The sequence below is a fragment of the Labrus bergylta genome, chromosome 4 (genome assembly GCF_963930695.1).
Source record: "Labrus bergylta chromosome 4, fLabBer1.1, whole genome shotgun sequence".
NCBI lineage: Eukaryota > Metazoa > Chordata > Actinopteri > Labriformes > Labridae > Labrus > Labrus bergylta.
Genome location: NC_089198.1, coordinates 27,262,937 through 27,281,791, shown reverse-complemented (window position 1 = coordinate 27,281,791; position 18,855 = coordinate 27,262,937). Strand labels below are relative to the sequence as shown.

The 18,855-nt window shown below is 38.7% G+C and overlaps 2 protein-coding genes across 3 annotated transcripts in view; one reads left to right on the top strand and one right to left on the bottom strand.

Moving 5' to 3' along the window:
- LOC109980965 (guanine nucleotide-binding protein G(olf) subunit alpha) overlaps positions 1 to 7,775 on the bottom strand; it is a 49,801-nt gene extending 42,026 nt beyond the window's left edge. Inside the window, exon 1 of one of the 2 annotated variants that reach the window (XM_020629567.3) lies at positions 6,974 to 7,775. In XM_020629567.3, coding sequence (XP_020485223.1) covers positions 6,974 to 7,481 — 508 coding nt within the window. In that variant the 5' untranslated portion in view covers positions 7,482 to 7,775. Of the gene's footprint in view, positions 1 to 531; positions 1,592 to 6,973 lie in introns of those variants that run through there. The other variant, XM_029275901.2, reaches the window with a different exon arrangement.
- A 2,593-nt stretch (positions 7,776 to 10,368) lies between these two features.
- On the top strand, positions 10,369 to 18,810 carry LOC109981385 (serine/threonine-protein kinase MAK-like). Its single transcript, XM_065954268.1, has 15 exons — positions 10,369 to 10,726; positions 10,877 to 11,048; positions 12,362 to 12,416; positions 12,755 to 12,876; positions 13,467 to 13,549; positions 13,774 to 13,906; positions 14,580 to 14,751; positions 15,345 to 15,512; positions 16,014 to 16,334; positions 16,428 to 16,618; positions 16,706 to 16,782; positions 17,208 to 17,321; positions 17,945 to 18,049; positions 18,321 to 18,416; positions 18,510 to 18,810. Exons 2-15 carry the CDS (start codon positions 10,918 to 10,920, stop codon positions 18,647 to 18,649), a joined length of 1,908 nt encoding a protein of 635 aa, XP_065810340.1. The 5' UTR covers positions 10,369 to 10,726; positions 10,877 to 10,917; the 3' UTR covers positions 18,650 to 18,810.
- Positions 18,811 to 18,855: the final 45 nt, after the last annotated feature.

The following is an 18,855-nucleotide window of genomic DNA, read 5'->3' as shown; positions in this document are numbered from 1 at the left end:
TATTACAATCTATTATTACATTTTATAAAACTCACTGTTCTGAATCAGTACTTTGACTTTACATTTTAAGTATGTCTGCAAGCGTTCACTTTCGCTTTCACTTGGAGTTTTTTTTTTTTAGTACTCTTTATTGAAGATTACAATATAACACACAATACTCCACACTGTACCCCCCCCCCCCCCCCCCCACCCCAAGTGACCAGGCAGTATATTCGACTAAACAGAAAGAATTAGAGAATAAAATAGAAAACAAATGGATAATAAAAAATAAAACAACAATAATAATTTAAAAATAATTAAAAAAAGAAACTAAAACAAACCTAAATATATGTAAATTGCCATGCTCTTACACTCTTGCACATGTACATGTTTATACATGAAAGGGGATAATAATAATAATAATAATAAAAAAGAGACAGACTTAACTTAAAAAAAATCTACAATAACATAAATGTATCATATGAATTCAGATTTTTTTTATAATAATAATAACTTCCAGCCTACTGTATGTTGATAAAAGTGTAGACTAACCAGTTATCAGCAGCCTCACCGCATTATGCATCTCACATGAAGGGTTATGAGGACCCTTTTTTTCTCTCCTCCGAAAATGTTTACCCATTAAGAGCACTTTTTTAAAGTCTGCAGGTAAATAATCCAGAAAAGGTGACCAAGTCTTAACAAACAGCTTATCATTCCCCTTCAGAACAGCTTGTAATCGTTCATGAGGGAGGGTGTTGAAAATCGTAATGCTGGGTGGGACATCTTTTATCCAATTGTGCAAGATGCACTTTTGCACGATTTAAACGAGCTTTTCAAGGAGACAGTAATATGATGCAGGGAGGCGGGAGTTTTTAATGAGGGACTTTTAGCCTACTCGTAAAGGAGTTATTGTATACTGCAGTACTTCTACTCTTAACAACATGTAAATGGTCTGAATACTTCCTTCACAGCTAAGTTAAAGAAGTGATATGTATTGTAAAATATACACTCAATAGGATTTTAAGAATAAAAATATCAGGGTGATATAGAGACTTGAGGCCTCCTTTGCACCTACAATGAGAACAGACTTTACAGTCACAGAGGAGAAATCTCATATTTAACAATTATCTTTTGAAATGAAAAGCATTCAAATGAAATAATGGGTTTGATTATTCATCTTGTTTTCTTCATTAGGGGAGAAGGAGCAGATATACGTTTAAGAAGGCTACTGAATTTGTCTTGATTCTGAAGTGAAACCATGTAAAGCCATTGTCATTCAAAGCAGATCATTTCCTTAGTTTTACTCTTCAAACAAATCTGGAGGAGAGCTTTAAACTGTCATTACGGTATCTGTAAGTAATAGTAGTTTTCTTTCATTATGTCTCTGTCAGTTTGTGTGCTTGTGCAGAGCTCGCAGATGTTTTCACATCCTTTACTTGAGTAAACACAGAAATACAACAGTCTAAAAATACTCCCCTACTCTGTTCACAAAGACCACAAAGTTATTTTTACTATTTTAGGTCTGGTAGCGGACTTGTACTGCGAATGGCGACCACACTGCGAGTGTTTGGGGTTTTGATTGCCACACCCTGTGAGGCCCTTAAGACAGCTGATAATCCATGACAAACATTCAACCATACACAGACTTAATTTGGAAATATAACAGAGTTTCTGCTAAATGATTGTTCTTCAATAAATATAACACATAGGATTTCTGATCTCTTCTTCTTGTTGGGTTAAGATTAGAACGGCCCGGGGAGGAGCTGTTGTAATAAATCTTATGATATCTGACACTTAAAATAGTTCTTTTCTATGTATAAATCTTCAACAACCATTGGCTGCCCTGACTGTAACTGAAGCATGTACAGTAAAAAAAAAAAAAAAGAGAAAAAAAAGGGAGGCAAACAGCCAAATGATATCCAGCTAAAAATAGCCTCCTTGATTTTTTTTATTTTTACTGAAGCTGGGAAGAACTTTATAGCCCTCTCTTCAGGGACAGAGGCTCTTGATAAAGTTTACATAACAAAGTAAGCAAGAGCAGGAGAACAAACATAGTCCAATGTCCTTCTGATGTGGCATGGTTCACTTTGATTCAGCTGATACGTTTGAGACGAATCACATCCCAGCCCGGCTGCTATCAGTATCATAAATACGACAATAATTCATACTCCAGGAGATGGTTGTAATGTTAACTGGAAACTTGCTGCATTTAGTAGCAAAGTTCAGCAATGGTCAACTATAAAACCCATTTAGACTGAAGCAAAGTTCACCCGACTCTACTTGTATTCAAAAGGGAGGGCAAACAAGGTAACAGGTTCTACCCTGGGCCTCTGTGGGTAAGCTTCTCTAACATATGCCTTTACATGTAGGAGGTGGTGAAAAACAACAACAACAACAACAACAACAACCATAACTTAAGAAGCAGTGATTTCAAACCTGCTATTCATTAGCTTAGCCTGGCTCACTACTTTGCTCATCTGTGTCATCATTGTTAGCAGCTTGTTGTTCAGGCTCATGGAAGAAGATGAGGCCGAGATATGAAACGGCCAGTTAAGGACATCTAGAAAAAGCTGTAACAGATGTTATCGCAGGACTGTACAGAATCTGATCCAAGAGACCTAACAATAAAGTGACTTCCTTTCCAAGAAATAATAGGAACTAGCCTTCCAGTTCCCATCACTGTATCCTGATCCTGTGCTCATGCACTTAAATATAAAGTGTGAAGGAACTCTATTAAAGAAATATCTACATTGTCCTCGAATAAAACATGTTTCAAAGTGTGCTACCTGTTGAGTCTTACCAGAGGTTTTGTACTATTGTCAAAATGACCGAATTTTAAACTTGGCACAATACACGTACAGTAATGAGGTTGTCAGACCTTTGATGCCGCATGCTTTGAAACGATACAATCTCCATTGTTTTGATTATAAAAAGTATTGAACTGTACCAAAGCTTTAAAAAAAAAAACTCACTGTCTAGATTTGTACAATCTAGACAGTGTGTCTGCATTTTTTGGGTCATTAAAACAAGAACAAATAAACAATTGTTATGCTTGCTGTGGTATTGAACCAGGTATGGATGCTGAAATAGTATTGAACTTTTTAAAATCCGGTTTTGTGAAAACCCTTGAAATATATAAAAATCTAATGCTATCGATATCTGCTAAGCACCCAAAATTAAGAAGGTCCTTGTATTTAATTACCAAATATTAGAAGCAAACTTCTTCATACAGTCTGATTTGCACAGTTACAGTGGCAATGTTTTATGACATCTTGCCAAAGCATTTCTGCTATTATGACAAATAAAATAAATGAAATCTCCGCGAGATAGACTATTTTAATTTTACCAGACACCAAAAGGACCAGAAGAAACCTCAGAATCTGCTCTGTTGTTATTGCTTTCAGTCCAAAATATGACTTTAGATCTGTAGTTGTTGTTTTTTTTTAAACCTTTGGCACTTTCTGATACTTTTGAATATTACAATCAGAGAGATTTAAATATTTTAAATATGTAGTATTGAAAAGTATTGGCAATTTTGATGACCTTGATATATTGTGATATCTTTCAAAAAAAAAAGCTTGAATTTGGAATAAGTAGCCATCTACGTTGTACTGGAAAGCTGCAGGACTCAAGTGCTAATATCATCAATCAAATCTGATGGAATCCAGCTCGAGCGCGAGCAGACCAGATGCCAGTGTAGGATAAACAATACTTTCTGAGGACTGTCATTATTTCCCTAAACACCTGCAGCAAATACAAACACATAAAGTGACCCAGATTAGCCAGCATATGTTGCCTTGAAATGCAACACTATTTGAAAGGTGTCCACTTTCAGAGGAACACAAACCACCTCAGTCCTCTGTAGTGCAACAGGAGTCCTACAGGAGACCTGCGGGGTGTAAAGTCCCGAAGGCCTCTTCAGGAAGACCAGAAGTGTGTCTGTGGTTCATGCTGAGGCTCTTGGGTGCACCAGGACAAACAGCGCAGAAAATAATTGTGATTCTATAGTGGTGAAGCAAGCCGCCTAAACCATAATGACACAGTAACACAGGTAACACAGGTCACACAGGTCACACGCTCTGTACTGTAGAGCTTTCAGCAGTGGCTCAAGAATGTAAGACACTTCCTTGTGTGACTTGATTAGGATGAGCCATTTCTTCCTGTGTGTAATTACTACTGAGAGCTGTTTGCTCAGGAAATTAAACTTCTTGCCATTTATTATATAAAGTAACGAAGCATTAGACCGCTGAAAGTAAAGCAAATACACACATGGCACTATTAAGTGTGACATAAGAGTGTCAAAACTGAAAGTGGATGAGTTCTGTTTTTAAAGTACATGTCATTACGGAGCATTATGACACTTCTGATCAACACTTTCTCTTTTAAAATTAGAACCTTTTTAAAAACTCTGTCCTTAATGCACAATATTACTGCAAGAGGTTTTAACTTGAGGATAAGCGGTAAAATAACATCACCTACAAGCTAAAAATAAATAAATCACAACTGCAGTTTATCTGTAAGCTTTAGAGGTAAGTCAGATTAAAGCTATTCTGATTTTCATAAGTGTATTTTAAGTTTAGTTTGTTTAACTATCAATAATTGGCTTCCTGTGAGGTAATAAAATGTACGATCTTAGATTGATGTTGGCCTGATAATTCAAATGGACTCTATTCAACTGATATGGGCCTCTAATAAAGTCACTTTTTATCTGTTAAGATGTTATGCAATGATGATCACTAACTCTAAAAAATACCAAATCACATTATAAGCTGCCAAAGTCCAAACTGATGCATGATATGGTGATATCATAAATGTAACAAAAAGTTTCAGTTTAACTCATATGCAACTAATGTAAGTTTTCAAAAGAGTGGCAATTAGAAGGTGTTTGGGATCTTCCTAAAAATTATCATTTAAATTTAAAGAGTGAGTTTCATTCATTATCTTTGTAATAAATAACACTTCCCAACGACAACACCAGCCAAATGCTCTACTCTGCAACCCCAGCATGTCCTAGTTCACAAATATAGAAGATAAATTGTACCATAATATTTATTTTCAAAGACCTTACTTTAAATGTAAACAATGACTGAAATACTATTTTGTACTTCTTTTCCCTGGACAAATGTCCCAATACAACACTACTCTACTCAACTATTCTCTACTATAAAAGTACAATTATCAGGGCAACACCAGACCAAAAGCCAAAAGATGACCTGGTGTTGTTTTATTTTACTTTGCCCCTATTACACAACACATCATTGTATAATACTATGCTACACGCCTCTGTGCCCTTATTTAAAAGTTCCTCAAAGTGTGAAACTTCCTGAAAATTCAGGTTTGTAAATGTGCTAATAGAAGAAGCTTACTGTAAAGCTTACTATGTTTTTTTTTTATCTTTAGTCCATAGACGTATGTCATACTGTACTATGCTATGCTATATTACTATTCTTCAGAGCAGACATGTCCAAATAGCCAAAAGCTAGGTGGTCTCTCTACATCTAAAAGGTAATTAAACAATAGAACACTATAAAACATTTGCTGTGATACACCAGAGGCTAATGTACTACTTACGTTTTGCTACTGGCCACTACACTTCACCATATTCTACTGAACTCTGGTATACTGTAGGCATTTTTTCTATAATGATCAACATCTTGCTGTACTATACTGAAGGCCACTGTATTACACCAAACAACAGTCGACTGCACTATACTACAGGCATGTATACTACAGGCCACTTTATAACATTAAACTGTACTATACTACAGGCCACTTTATAACATTAAACTGTATTATACTACAGGCCACTTTATAACAATCAACTGTACTATACTACAGGCCACTTTATAACATTAAACTGTACTATACTACAGGCCACTTTATAACATTAAACTGTACTATACTACAGGCCACTTTATAACATTAAACTGTACTATACTACAGGCCACTTTATATCATTAAACTGTACTATACTACAGGCACAGTTAAGTGCTGTATAACATTATACAGCACTTAACTACACTATAGAACTGATGACTGACAAACACATGTCACTATACAAAATAATACTTTATAGTCCAGTGTACATCATTCTACAGTATTATTCAAAAGTCAACTTTAACACATTATACTAAATAATACTGTAAATACGTAACTGTAAATGTGACACAGTTATTCAGCAGTCTATTATTAATCTGTAGTCCCTAAACAGATGTTACATTACACCACAGGCCACTCCACTACACTATACTCGTAACACTGTCATCTGCTGTCTCATGAACGTGTGCCACACTCATCTATAGGCTACACCTCTATGCTGTGCAAGATTAAACTATGTTGGTTTTCAGAACAAACATTGCCTTAGACGCGCTCTCCATATATCATAACTTGTATTTCCTTTACACTGTAACACTCAACTAAAGTGTACTACTTGCCAGTACACTAGGCAATATTCTACTTAATTCTAAGGTCCCTGTACAGAAACATTCAAAATGTACCATACTATGTCTCTTAAACACTATACACACTCTATGGCCTCTAAATTACTCAACATGCCTTAGTAAGTAAAAGGGCTCTTTTCTCCCGTTGTCTGTCCCTGTAATGCAAGCTACTGTATGCTCCTACTGTTTTAGGAGATACTACTTTAAGAGCAAACATAGCCCAATATCCTATGGCTGAGCAGTCTATGTAAACCTGTGCATTAATAGGTGTTTTTGATAAGACTGCTATATCTATATAAATTGACTTCTTTGAATTGCTCATAACCCCAACAGTAACAATAAAATGACAGCAGGCCCTGTGAGTACATACGTCCATCTTCATCATTTGTCATTGACAGCCGCAGGGGGTATTCTTCACAGCCAAGCCAGCAGATGTGGCAAAAGGCCTCGGCAGAGTAGTGACATAATTTCTGGAAAGGCCAGTACGTTTTTCATTTCTAATAATAAAACGGCTTCCTGGTCCAACAACAACAACAGAGAGCGACAAAACCTACCGAGTAGCAGCAGCCGATGCGTCTGTTTGTACTCCCGTTTGAGCTCCTTCAGCGTCCTGTCAATATTCTTACTGACTTTCTTCGCCTCCTTCTCGGCCTCCTTCTCCTCCACCAGCAATTTGTCCCAGTTTTTCTGCTTTTGGGTGCTAGTCTTTTGAAGCAGCTGTAAGCGTCGACCACGGTCCTTCCCTGTCCCCTTACCACTACCTCCTCCGCCGCCGCCGCCACCACCGTTTTGTATGAGCACACCGTCTGTACCGGTGTCTCCACGGCGGTGCTCTCCGGCCGGGAGCCTGGCAGGGTCCCCGGGGCGCACCGGGCCGCCGCCGCCGCCGCCGCCGCGTAGCGACGAAGTCTCCCCGCATCCCCCGGTGTCCTCCTGGCGAGCTCCCCCAGCGCGGGTCGGCACGGCGGCGTCCGGAGGCTGGTCCGAGTCCGAGGTAGCGTTGGAGATAGACCCGCTCCGGTCCCCGAAGAGCCGGGGACGCAAACTGTAGCACAGCCCCATGTTGAAACCAATATTTGTCTGTGAATGTGATTTCTCATAAATTAAAATATCAAAAAAATCGCAAGTGCGCCGCCAGCCCTAACGAGCCATCGTCACATTGGAGCTCCAGCGGTGCGATTTAAATCCAAATGTGAGCCGAAAATGTGAATGAATTATGCTCCGACATTTGCTATATGTCATTTTGCATTTTCCCCAGTCAGCCTTCGCTTCGTAGTTAGTGGATCACCTGATCCTTTAGTGGACACTGCGGGTCCATCTTACCGTAAGTAACCAAAAGCACAACCAAGGAAAAAAGCGCGGCTATCCGCTGCGCAGACAGTCAACAATCTGACTGCACAGTTGTTAGGTGCAATGCACGGCACGTCATGTTACTACAGTATGGCCATTTCGAGAATGCTGGTCATGATTTTCATTCCTCACATTTCATGCCTGCATGTCTAAAGACACGCTTTGCAGATAATGAACCTGCTCTAGATTATCAGGAAAACAAGACGCTGCTCATTAGTTTTATTTTTAGCCTACAGACCATAGTCTTTTATTTCTGATAGTCCTACAATACATGATATCTAAACTTCTTATCCACCTTTTAATGGATTATACATAGGTAGGCTAATTATTTTAGGCATAATTGATTAAACCAATGTACATATGCCTCGTGGCCTTTCATTTGTTCAAGATACATGAGACTTTGGTTCTTCTTTTTTACTGCGTAACGTTTCCTCACTTCCACAATTATCTATAAATTATCCTGAGACTCAAAAAATTACTTATTTTGATCTTCAAAGCAGTCCCAGTGCCCCTGCAGGCTATTCATATCTGCAGGAAACCTCTGGTGTCCCAATTAGGGCCAGGGACCTCCCAGGGAATGGTCTCAGGAGCTTCAACAGAAAATAATAAACAAACTAGTAAATATTCAATATGCTGTAAATTTAATCCTCACTTAGTCTACCAATAGTCTAATTTAAGAATAACTGGATCTTCACCTTCACTGTGATTGCTTGTAGTTAGAGCAATCACGTTATTATATTTAAGGGGGGGGGGGGGGGGGGGGGGTCACTGGAACTAAGTATTTGCTGATTTAGGTCCTTTCTGACCTGTCAAATAACTGATAAAAAAGTGGGTTCACCTGTGTTACAGAGGCCTGTCGCAACGAGATGCAGGACAAAAGGGGAACCACTAGATGGAGCCCTTGTACAGAGATCCCAGATCCTGTGGCGTCGAGCCAGAATGACCCACATAAACTTTTCAGGTAGCCTACCTAAGTGCATTCATTTCTGCATGCTGCTTCTGACACATATTTTGATTAAACTAATGAAAACTCTTTGGATCCAATATGATACGCCTCAGACCTATGCAGTTTAAGGGTAGGCCTGTTTGTTTTCTATTTTAATTAAGTAGTCTTTATGTTCAAATATTGGACTTAAAAGACACTTTAGGGCCCCAACAACCCCAGGCTAATGTCATGTGATATTAAATTGGTCATTGGATAATGTTATAAAATATAAATTAGCACCAATAAAGAAGAAAATCAACTTATTATTTCTAATTTAGTTGCCACAACTCGGGTAATTAAGGGCCTAGGTGTCTTTCTTTCTGCTTTTTATTTAAAGGAAGGGACTTAAAACCCATCAGCCTCCCTTTATAACTAGCCTATTCTATATATATTCTATGTATAATATATAAGTACAGATGTGACCTTTTAAATTTTGGTCTTTCACAGTGTATGTTATATATTTATTATTAGCACATTACTTTATGGCTTTTTTTTAGGTCTCTAGTTGCCATGGAGACAGCAGGCCGCACTTGCTAGGTTGGCAGCTTCACCGCGCAAACTTCCTCCAAAATCTCTCTTATGGTAGATATACTTTACTCAAGTGTTACATATGTTATTTTAAAAAACTCCTGCTTCGTTTGTTTAAAATTAAGGCCGGAAATGGTAGCTTATTTGCTAGCTTTAAAGTGTACCCTTAGTAGGTTAGCTTGTTGTCAGTAAACTAGTTAAATGAAGTTACAGTCTGTGATGAAGTTATCAGACACCGTGGTGCAATGGTTAAAAACATAGACTGTAAATACTAGCACGCTTAAAAGCTGGTGTAAAGGCTAAATTCGTTATAAACAAGTTTTTCTCAATAATTCTTACATCAAAAACATTTAGAAACGAGAACAGGTGGTTTAGTAGCCTATGCTCTGTTCCTATAAATAGTCATATTTAGGACATTTAAAAAAAAAAAAAAAATCAGGATTAAAATATGTTACAAGATATGAGGACTGATCATTCAGAATTGCCAATTTTGGATTAATGTTTAGTACACTGTTTTATGTCAATTGTAAACACGCTGACCTAAATTTGATCCAAGTTGCCAAGTTATGCAAAGGTACACTCTGCTCTCAGTTCCTGCGTCCGACCTCAAATTAAAGGGATCAATTGGATACTAAGAATAAGCTCAGTGATATAATTAACACAGTGTTGTCTGCAGCACTGGAAATACACATAGCCAGTTAATGGTTCTTTAATGATAATAATGATAATAATAAATTAGACTTATATAGAGCTTTTCTAAATACTCAAAGACTCTCAAGGAATAACAACAAAAACAAAACAATACAGCAAAGATATAATGTAAAAGAAGGAGGATGATTGTTAGTGGTTGTAGGCAATGTTGAAGAGGGAAGTTTTACATGTATTTCCCTGCCACATGGTGACTCCACCCTCTGGAGTGAGTTCCAGAGGGTGGGAGCGACAGTGGAGAAAGCCCTGTCCCCCCAGGACCGATGGTTTGTCCTTCGGGGGGGTGGTGGTTTGCATCAGCAGACCTGAGAGTGTGGGTATGGAGTATGCCAGTGGAGGAGCTCAGACAGGTAGGAGGGATTCAGGTTATGGAGGACTCTGTAGGTGAGGATGAGGACTTTGAAGTGGAAAACATCCTCAAAGTTACATTTAGAAAAATGCTTCACCTATGTGTGACCAGCTTTAGATCAGGTAAAACCCTCTGTCCCTCAAAAGATACATGAATTTGGTCTTAATAGGGAAAAAAAAAAACATAAATTCATCACAAATGACAAACACACAGATTTGGCTCTGTATTCATTCTAAATTCCAATTCCAAAATCTGAACTTGATGAGTTTAAAACATGTCTTCCTGCTCTCCTTGTGACGTTTCTGATCACATGTCAACTGTAATCTACTTCCCCTCACTTAGGGATCACTCTTCCTCTGTCTGCCGTCAAGGCTTAGCTTCAAATAGGTGAGACCTCTTGCAACAGGCAGAGTACAGACGGCCTCTCTTTTTCACACCCCTTGGCCACGTAAACATCCACCCTTTATCAAGAATGTAGTAGGAAAGGTAAAGGTTGAATGCTCATGTTTTATTTCTGTTGTTTCGAGGGATAAATAGCCGTTGTAGCTGTAACTGTGTTGGACTGCCAAGACACCCAGATGAAGAATAGACAGGGCTCTCTGTGGAAGATGAACCGCTACACCGCTCTAGAGCAGCTGGGGGACGGGACGTACGGCAGCGTCCTCCTGTGCAAGTGCAATGACACTGGGGAGCTGGTAGCTATAAAGAGGTGAGTGGTGAATCAAATAAACATGGCAGGGACATGCTGTGTTTGTGTGTCTGGTATCATTAGACCCAGAGATTTTTAGATACACTCTTGGAATGACAAGATTTTGGAGATCAACAAGATACAGCTTTCTTCAAAGACACTTACAGTATACTATCATTTTAAGTAGTACTATTAACGAATATTTTTTGCTTTTATTACTTTGGTATTTGCATTTGGAAATGTATGATCTGTTTAAGAATCTGTCTCAAGAAATTAATTATAAATGTTTCACGGGGCTCCCCATGCACTGTTACTGTTACAAGCTGATACTACTGATGACAGAGAAAGGAGTGAAAGTAAACTGCATAGTGTTGACCTTTAAGAATGGCAGGGAAGAAAGAAAGAAAACAGTGAAAACAGGTAACTGGTGAAAGACTTTTCACTACATCTTAGTATTGCAACAATGCCAAGGTTCCTGTTTTTACTACTATTGCGGGTATATCACCGATGCAACATATTTCGAAGCCCATAATCATCTTTTTGAAACTTGCTAACTAACGTATGTTACTTCATTTTATGCCACAGTTTTAAATATATAGTACAGATTTTATATTCATGCCTGTTAATCCATCTTAAATACCAATTTACGTTTCTAAAAATGTCAGTGTGAGTTGTTTAGTGTAATCAAAATACTAAGCCCTTCGTACTACTGTCTATTTTATGTGTTCTTTTCATAAAGCACATTCTAAAGCAGCTGCGACAAGGTGAAAAACTGCACTTAAGATCAAACAATTCACTAATGACAAGTCAAAACATGGAAAAAGCACAAACAGAGCTCAGAAGCAGCCTGTTAGGAACAAGAGGCTTTGAGCAGGGGGTCGACAGAGTGAAAAAATCTGATGGGAGAGTGTGTTTCACATTTCAATGGCGGTCATCGTTAACGTTTCTGTTTGGAGCAGGGGGGCGGCCGGGAGGACCATGTCAGATGATCTGAGGGACCTGGAGACAGTGTAATTGATGCTTTGGGGGTCTGTGATATGGTTGTGGGTCAGTCTATTCAAAGTTCTAAAAACCAAACAGTCTAACCATAAAACACTCCTGGGGGCAATGGAATTCTGTGAAGAGAGGCTAAAACAGGGCAATTATTGTCCCCTTTCCAAAAACAAGGGATAGGCCTGGCCTGGCTGATCTTATAAACCAGGGAATTACACGAATCAAGCCAGAAGAAGATGAAAGAAAATGATAACTTCTTCTTAATCATCACAGGAGGGGAAGGATTTAGGTCAACAGAAATACATGGTCATGATAATCTGTTTTCATTTTTATTTTCAAAGGATAAAGAGGAAGTTTTATTCTTGGGAAGAGTGCTTGAACCTAAGAGAAGTGAAGGTGAGAAGTATTATAGCACTTTGTCAGAAATGACTGCCATATTGAGCAGTGTGATCATTTAAACAACCTGCACTTTTTGTGTTGCCATATTCCTCTGGATTAAGATTTAAATATATTATATATATATATATATATATATATATATATATAAACCAAGTTAAGCAAGATGCCTTCATATTATTCCCCATGATCGTGTTTCTGTGGTCTTGATAACTATGATATTACAAAGACATTTTCAATTGTTTGAGGGAATATACTTAAAACTAACCATGATGAGCTGATTTTGACAGATTTTGACAGACTCCATTGAATGTGTCTCCAAAATATTTTGTCAACAGTCGCTGAGGAAGCTAAACCATGCCAACGTTGTTAAACTGAAGGAGGTCATCAGAGAACACGGCTACTTGTACTTTGTCTTCGAGTATATGAAAGAAAACCTCTATCAGCTCATGAAAGAAAGGTAAAGCACACACCTTTCGCAAATGTCTTCACAGGCCCTGTCACCAGCAGTGTGAAGTTATTTTTGTGATGTAATTCTGCTGTGTGTTTTTACTACCATTTGGGTGTGTGTGAGAATTATTTGGGTCAGTTTGAGTCATCATATGTCGGTCTTTTGCAGAAACAAGTTGTTCCCTGAGTCAGTCGTCAGAAACATGACATTTCAGATATTACAGGGACTGTCCTTTATTCATAAACATGGTAGGTGACTTCAGACGTGAGGAACATCAACCCTGTTGTCTTTCTTTTGAAATACAGCTCAATCTGTCTGCACTGTTTCAGTACAAATAGTTCAAATTAATATAAATAAAAGAAAACAACATCATCACTCCTAAAGGCTGTGCAAAAGCTGGACTGTTGAGTAGACTCCTGTTTCCCTCTATTACAAGAGGGGTAACAATATATAAACATTCTTTTTCAATTCTTGTGAATGCTGGTGTCATTCCTACTTCCTTAAGGAATGATTGCTTGCATGCTGTATTTTCCTTTATCCCCCTTTCTTTCTTTCTTTCTTTCTTTCTTTTTTTTGTCTTTTCACTTTGCCTCTGCCAGGGAAGATAAGATGTTTACTGAAAATGAAATAAGGAACATTCTGTTCCAAGTGTTGTCTGGCTTAGCATTTGTGCACAAGCACGGTAAGAGACTCAGTCTTTCTCCATATGTGTTTTTAAAGTTAGGCTTGAATGTGCTTCAAGTTAAAGCATCTTTTTTTTCTTACCGAAGATGTTTTAACTCGACAGCAGCAGTCAAACTTAGATACAGTTAAACCTTTTGTCTGAGAAATTGTCTAAACAAATGTTATAAATAAACAGATATCATGATCAGCGCAGGTTCCATGTGACGGTCTTGTGTTTTTCAGGCTATTTTCATCGGGATATGAAACCTGAGAATTTGCTCTGCATGGGACCAGAGCTGGTAAAGATTGCAGATTTTGGACTGGCCAGAGAGATTCGCTCGCAGCCCCCTTACACTGCATATGTGTCCACAAGATGGTAATGCTGATTCATTCACAGAATGATACCAGAGCAATGCAATACAAATAACTCCTGTAATGAAACACAATGTGATGTCTGAGCAGGCTTGTGACACTCAGTCCTTTTTGTTTTAGTTACTCAGAATGAAGCTCCATAGATTTGACCTTAAATAGATCTCTGTTAATCTGTTAAGGAGATGGTGGATGATGACTAACTTCGAGATAATTGCAGCTCAAGTTGGCCAGTATCATCTATGTATACAATAACATGAATTTATTACTACTTCTACTAGACTAAAACACATCTTTTACCTGCCACTTTTGACTTGACTTGAATTAAAAATGTACTCACAAACTCAATCAATCAATTTATCAAAAATATGTGAATGTCTGTGTTTTTGTAAAAAAAAAAAAAGAAAAAAGTTTGGCGTTGAAAATGTAGCCAATTTGGAAGTGCAAATAACCGCAGCTCCTTGAATGCCCACTTGAGGAGGACACCAAAAACCAGAAAGAAACCATCTTTAGAGTTCATATTAAAATGCCCATTTATAAAGCAGAAATAAACATTACTCAGCCTGGTATAAGAAATTGGATTGGTCTGTATAGCTCCTTTTTCTGTTAAATATTGTACAGGTACATACAAATCTTTTTATGTAAATGTGCCATTAATATACTGCCTTATTGTTTTAAAGGTATAGAGCCCCAGAGATTCTGCTGAAGTCTAACTCCTACAGCTCACCCATCGACATCTGGGCCGTGGGATGCATCATGGCGGAGCTCTACACACTCAGACCCCTGTTCCCTGGCAACAGCGAGGTGGAGGAAATCTTCAAGATCTGCCAGGTGCTGGGAACACTGAAGAAGGTGAAGCATTACCATTACAACAGAATTTATAGTAGGGTTGTCCATTACCAGCGTTGTTCAACCTCAATATGATTCCAGTAAAAATCAAATGATATACATATCTGTTTCAATACAACAGAAACAAAAATAGAATTCCTAGGCACCCAGTATTTGGTAATTTCTTGTTTTTGATAACAACATCAAGCAAACTCCTGCACAGTCAAAACTGCAAAAATAAGTTGCCAACATCTGAGTACCAAAATGTTGGCAATGAATTTGCGTAATTTAGACTGCTCTAGCATTTACAGCTTTTGTGTAGACTGAATATCTAAAGTTTTTTTTTAAGCCTCAGTACGCTTTGATACTATTGATTATTATAATCCCAGTATTATGTCTTTTTAAAACATTTTGTCAACCTTAACTAATAGTATAGAGTACCTTAAATATATGTGACACCCTCTTACTTATGCTTGTATGCCATTCTGTCATGCTAACATCTAACTTGTTTAATTACACTTCTTGTCCTTTGTCTTAAAGTTTTTTGTGATATTCTGGATTGTTTTTAACACTTTATTTATTCTACAATAAATTGTATTATTTCTTTACCACATCAGTCGGACTGGCTTGAGGGCTACAACTTGGCTGCCTCGCTGAACTTCCGCTTTCCAAAGTGTATGCCCACCAGCCTCAGATCCCTGATCCCTACCGCCGGCGACGAAGCGATCATGCTGATGAGAGACATGCTGCAGTGGGACCCTGAGAGAAGGCCAAGTGCTGCACAGGTACCTTTAAACCCATTATGTTTGATGAAAGTTTGGTTGGAACAAACACAAAACGTGCAAAGATCAGAACAAAAACAACTGACTTATGTTTGAAAATTAAAGCAGCTTGCAAACCTGTTTGCAAAGTGTCCCAAGAGAGAATCAGTCAGCCGAAACTGGCTGTAATTTACCGCCAAATCAAAAATACACATCCATTCATTTCATTCAAAGTTTAGAGAGACAGCATCTCATTATGAACGCTTTTTCACTAATGCCGATGAGGGGGGAAAGGGGAATGGTGCACACTGTTTCCACATATTTATTCATTCATTTCAATGTATGCCTTAAACTCTGAGACACATGTTTTTACCTCTTTAGTTCTAAGAAATATGTTGTGTTGCTTGTATATTTCTCAGATTATTACTATGTTGTTTCATGTCATATTACAAGAATCTTGTTTGTGGAACATTTGAATCATGAGCTTGAACATGAGCTAAAAAGATGCATTTGTTTGTGCTCAAGGCTTTACGGTATCCATACTTCCATGTGGGCCAGACGCTCTGTGCTCCTCTGAAGTACTCTGAGCAGCTCACGGCTCAGAAGAAGATCTTTGAGGCGGCTCCAGAGACAAAGCCTCTGTCCTTCTGTAAGTCAGACCTAGAGTCCATTGAGGCAAGTAGGACTCATGCAGAGATGCAGATGTGCAGTCAGTCTCTTCAGCAGATCCCTCTGCCTCAGGACAACATTGAGCCAACACCAGCAATGTGTTCCACCATGTTGACAGTGGGGCAGCAGGAACCTCTCAGCCTGGTGACAAACAGACAACCAATGAACTGGCAATCTGTAGGTTTCACACAGGTAAAGCTTTGATATAACAGAACAAGATCTTTTTGGGGGCTTACAGAACGTTTTCTTCTTTTTATGTTGCTTTTAAAGCCTACAAGAGCGACCCGCACAGAAGCAGAGAACAGCTCGACTGGAGTGAGGGCAGGACGCAGAAGATGGGGTGAGACGTCTTTCAAGTCCGTCACCGGTCTATACGGCAGTGAGGATACAGACGCCGGGGTTTCCCTCTCCAAAAAAACCACCATCGACTCTCAGGAGGAAAGAGAACTGGATGGGCCTTGGTTAGACCTTTCTGTTTTTCTATGTAAAAGATGGGTTCATCAACATTTCTAAAAAGAAAATAATCTCTTAAATTTTTGTCTTTTCAGCAGTGGGCTGAAAAGAAGAGACTCCTCCACCTTGTCGGCCAAGCAGCACTACCTAAACCAGTCCAGATATCTGCCTGGTGAGGAACTCATGAAGAGCATCATTAAAAGCTCTCAGCAAAACCTTTAAGTTCCTGTACCTTTAGGAGTGTTAATGTTACTTTTCTTCACGCTATATGTTGCACATGTAAGCTGAAAACATCCAAAAAAAAACACTCATGACACAAAAAGGCTAAGAAGAAGAAAACACCAAAAAGGCATTTTATTTCAATGTTCTTTTATACCAACATAGTGAATTAGAGTTGCTTATAGTTGTTTCTCTGATACCTTGATATACAAGTTTGGTGCAATAGATGTTTTGGCACATATAAATGTATTCGTTTATATACTGTACTTTCCACATGTTGTAGGTGCTGAAGCTGAATCTAGTTCTATCAGTTTCAATGAAACTTGTGAGTTAGCTCACATACAGCGAGTTCCCTCTGAGCCTTTTTGTCCTTTACAGGTGTACACCCGACAAAAAACTCCTCAACAGAAAGCCAGGTGGTCACCAGAAAGTTGCTGTGGGACAGCTGGAGCTTAACCAGAGGACAGGGTCTGGAGTTCCCTCTAAGTAAAGGTAAGGAAGACCTGTCAAGAAAACATGTAAGAAGAAAGGTTTATGTGTCATGCTTTTGAGAAGCAGGTGAGGGCGGGTTTCTGGATATGTTTACTGTCTATTTAGTGATAGAGTCACTGAGCATTTTGTAATATTTATGTAAAGTTTTTGTGGACTCTTGGGGTGTACTGGTGGCGCAATTGTTAGGGCGCGCGTCCCATGCATTGAGACTCATCTCAAGCGGTAGGCCCCTTTCCACATGTCACTCCCCTCTCTCTCTCCCTGGTTTCCAACTCTATCCACTGTCCTCTCTCTGCATTAAAGGCACGAAAAGCCCAAAAATAAATCTTTAAAAAAAAAGTTTTTGTGGATTCTTGTTGATTTGTCTAAATATGTTTGCCATGTGTGGGCTAGAAAAATCTTACATTCAGTCAAATGAATACCTTAAGTGTTTAATTTAGTGAGTGGGGCAGATAATTACATCACTACTGTTAAGTCCACAGCGCCATAAAGCAAAAGGCAGCCAGAGGAAAAATTATACCAAAAATGAATCTGGGACTTCGAGTAGAAAGAAGTCTGCCTCAGATTTTTTTTTAACTTCAATTCAAGTTTTAACTATTGATTGATTTCATTCCCCATTCTAGACTCATGTATGAGCATCACCAACAAGCCAGCCAGGACATACGTGTTACCTCTGCAGAGGACTGAAACAGGGACAGTGAAACAGAGGATGACAGGCTCCTCTGCCAGTGAGTTTTTCTTTTTCTTAACAGAATAATGGTGAAGATGCAGGGGTCAGACAGCACATGAAACTCTTTGTGTTCGATCAGACACTCTTCTGCTTCCATTAAACTTTAGCACAGCACCTCCTGGAGTTAGAGAGAATTCACTGTCAAATTAAAGATATAAGCTTCTGCATGATAAAAATGTTACCTCATTAAACTAAACTATTCGTCTCTCTCAACCATGTTGCATCTTTCAAGCTAAATAGTCACCTTCTTTCTTTTTGTGAACTTTAAGTTGATCTGTCATCCGCTGCTGATCTCAGAGTCCAGTCTAAAATCAAACCACTGAAGAGCAAGCCCTCCTCAGATAAACAGTTCCCCTCATATGAAGGTAAAAAGATTCTTAGTATGAGCACTGAAAATTCTGCTTCTTGTCACCGTCTGAGTTAAATGTTGCATTTCTCCCTCATGCTGATTTTCCCAGAATACCAAGGGTGGAGGATCAGAAATCCTCAGATCCTCGGATCCAGTGCTACAGGGAAGAAAACCTTTTCAAGGAGTACAAACGTCCAGCCTGTGCACGGACGAGTAGACTGGAGCACCAAATACGGTGGTCACCAGTAGCAGAGCATTTCACTCTGCTCCACCAGTGACTCATGGGAAAAAATCTCAGTGCACTTCAACAGGAAAACACCCCTCAGAGGAGAAGCTGCCAACAGTTTGCAAAAGTGATCCTCTCTGGACTGCTGTTACCATGGGATTAAATATTGTTCAGAGTTGTGCAAGTCAGTATTTTTTTTTAAATAGAAGACTAGAAAATTAAACTTATT